Source organism: Hyla sarda, unplaced genomic scaffold (genome assembly GCF_029499605.1).
Source record: "Hyla sarda isolate aHylSar1 unplaced genomic scaffold, aHylSar1.hap1 scaffold_251, whole genome shotgun sequence".
NCBI classification, from domain to species: domain Eukaryota; kingdom Metazoa; phylum Chordata; class Amphibia; order Anura; family Hylidae; genus Hyla; species Hyla sarda.
The window spans coordinates 296,159-300,355 of record NW_026609198.1 but is presented as its reverse complement, the minus strand read 5'-3'; the positions used below and the strand labels follow the sequence as shown (position 1 = coordinate 300,355).

Genomic DNA, 4,197 nt, shown 5'->3' with positions numbered 1-4,197 from the left:
ATACACCCCACATATACAATACATACACCCCACATATACAATACATATATATATATATATATATATACACCCCACATATACAATACATATATATATATACACCCCACATATACAATACATATATATATATACACCCCACATATACAATACATATATATATATACACCCCACATATACAATACATATATATATATACACCCCACATATACAATACATATATATATACACCCCACATATACAATACACATATATATATATACACCCACATATACAATACATATATATATATACACCCCACATATACAATACATATATATATATACACCCCACATATACAATACATATATATATATACACCCCACATATACAATACATATATATATACACCCCACATATACAATACATACACCCCACATATACAATACATATATATATATACACCCCACATATACAATACATATATATATATACACCCCACATATACAATACATATATATATATATACACCCCACATATACAATACATATATATATATATACACCCCACATATACAATACATATATATATATACACCCCACATATACAATACATATATATATATACACCCCACATATACAATACATATATATATATACACCCCACATATACAATACATATATATATATACACCCCACATATACAATACATACACCCACATATACAATACATATATATATACACCCCACATATACAATACATATATATATATATACCCCACATATACATTACACATATATATACACCCCACATATACAATACATATATATATACACCCCACATATACAATACATATATATATATATACACCCCACATATACAATACAATACACCCCACATATACAATACATATATATATACACCCCACATATACAATACATACACCCCACGTATACAATACATACACCCCACATATACAATACATATATATATACACCCCACATATACAATACATACACCCCACATATACAATACATACACCCCACATATACAATACATATATATATACACCCCACATATACAATACATATATATATACACCCCACATATACAATACATATATATATACACCCCACATATACAATACATATATATATATACACCCCACGTATACAATACACATATATATATACACCCCACGTATACATTACACATATATATATACACCCCACGTATACATTACACATATATATATACACCCCACATATACAATACATATATATATATACACCCCACATATACAATACATATATATACACACCCCACATATACAATACACATATATATATATATATATATACACCCCACATATACATTACACATATATATATACACCCCACATATACATTACACATATATATATACACCCCACATATACATTACACATATATATATACACCCCACGTATACATTACACATATATATATACACCCCACGTATACATTACACATATATATACACCCCACGTATACAATACATATATATATATATACACCCCACATATACAATACATATATATATATACACCCCACATATACAATACATATATATATATACACCCCACATATACAATACATATATATATATATATATATACACCCCACATATACAATACATATATATATATATACACCCCACATATACAATACATATATATATATACACCCCACATATACAATACATATATATATATACACCCCACATATACAATACATATATATATACACCCCACATATACAATACGTACACCCCACATATACAATACATATATATATATATATATATATACACCCCACATATACAATACATATATATATATATATATATATATACACCCCACATATACAATACATATATATATATATATATATATATATATATATATATATATATACACCCCACATATACAATACATATATATATATATATATATATACACCCCACATATACAATACATATATATATATATATATATATATATATACACCCCACATATACAATACATATATATATATATATATATATATATACACCCCACATATACAATACATATGTATATATATATATATATATACACCCCACATATACAATACATATGTATATATATATATATACACCCCACATATACAATACATATGTATATATATATATACACCCCACATATACAATACATATATATATATATATATATACACCCCACATATACAATACATATATATATATATACACCCCACATATACAATACATATATATATATACACCCCACATATACAATACATATATATATATACACCCCACATATACAATACATATATATATACACCCCACATATACAATACGTACACCCCACATATACAATACATATATATATATATATATATATACACCCCACATATACAATACATATATATATATATATATATATATATACACCCCACATATACAATACATATATATATATATATATATATATATATATATATATACACCCCACATATACAATACATATATATATATATATATATATACACCCCACATATACAATACATATATATATATATATATATATATATATATACACCCCACATATACAATACATATATATATATATATATATATATACACCCCACATATACAATACATATGTATATATATATATATATATACACCCCACATATACAATACATATGTATATATATATATATATACACCCCACATATACAATACATATGTATATATATATATACACCCCACATATACAATACATATATATATATATATATATATATACACCCCACATATACAATACATATATATATATATATATATATATACACCCCACATATACAATACATATATATATATATATATACACCCCACATATACAATACATATATATATATATATATATACACCCCACATATACAATACATATATATATATATATATATATATATATATATATATACACCCCACATATACAATACATATATATATATATATATATATATATATATATATACACCCCACATATACAATACATACACCCCACATATACAATACATATATATATATACACCCCACATATACAATACATACACCCCACATATACAATACATATATATATATATATATATATATATACACCCCACATATACAATACATATATATATATATATATATATACACCCCACATATACAATACATATATATATATATATATATACACCCCACATATACAATACATACACCCCACATATACAATACATATATATATATATATATATATATACACCCCACATATACAATACATATATATATATATATATATATATACACCCCACATATACAATACATACACCCCACATATACAATACATACACCCCACATATACAATACATATATACATACACCCCACATATACAAGACATATATATATATATATATATATATATATATATATATATATACACCCCACATATACAAGACATATATATATATATACACCCCACATATACAATACATACACCCCACATATACAATACATATATATATATATATATATATACACCCCACATATACAATACATATATATATACACCCCACATATACAATACATATATATATATATACACCCCACATATACAATACATATATATACACCCCACATATACAATACATATATATATATATACACACCCCACATATACAATACATATATATATATATACACCCCACATATACAATACATATATATATACACCCCACATATACAATACATATATATATACACAGAGTAAGGGAAGTTGTACTGTGTAGTGTCCATGTATGTAGAAAAGTCTGGAGATTCACGGTGTGTTTTGACTCCATTGATATTATAATGAGTTGATGATGTCACTGAACGACACTCAGGGGGGAGGGGCAACACAATATGAGAGAGCAGTCATCCAGAGGGACGGTCAGAGCTGAGTCGACAGCGGAGGAGACATGACGGCGTCCGGAGACCACGAGCAGGTAGTATTATATATGGGTAGTAGTAGATTATTGTATATATTATTATTAGTTATATTATATATTAGTATTTTTTTATTATTGTTATTAGTTATATTATGAGCAGTATTAATAATAGTAATAATAATAATATATATTATAAGTAGTAGT

At 25.0% G+C, this 4,197-nt stretch overlaps 1 protein-coding gene across 1 annotated transcript in view; it reads left to right on the top strand.

The window, feature by feature from the left end:
- Nucleotides 1-3,948: 3,948 nt before the first annotated feature.
- Nucleotides 3,949-4,197, top strand: part of LOC130323571 (zinc finger protein 777-like) — a gene marked incomplete at its 5' end in the record, with an annotated part of 13,740 nt that continues 13,491 nt past the window's right edge. Inside the window, 1 exon segment of the mRNA XM_056553154.1 lies at nucleotides 3,949-4,050. Coding sequence (XP_056409129.1) covers nucleotides 4,024-4,050 — 27 coding nt within the window.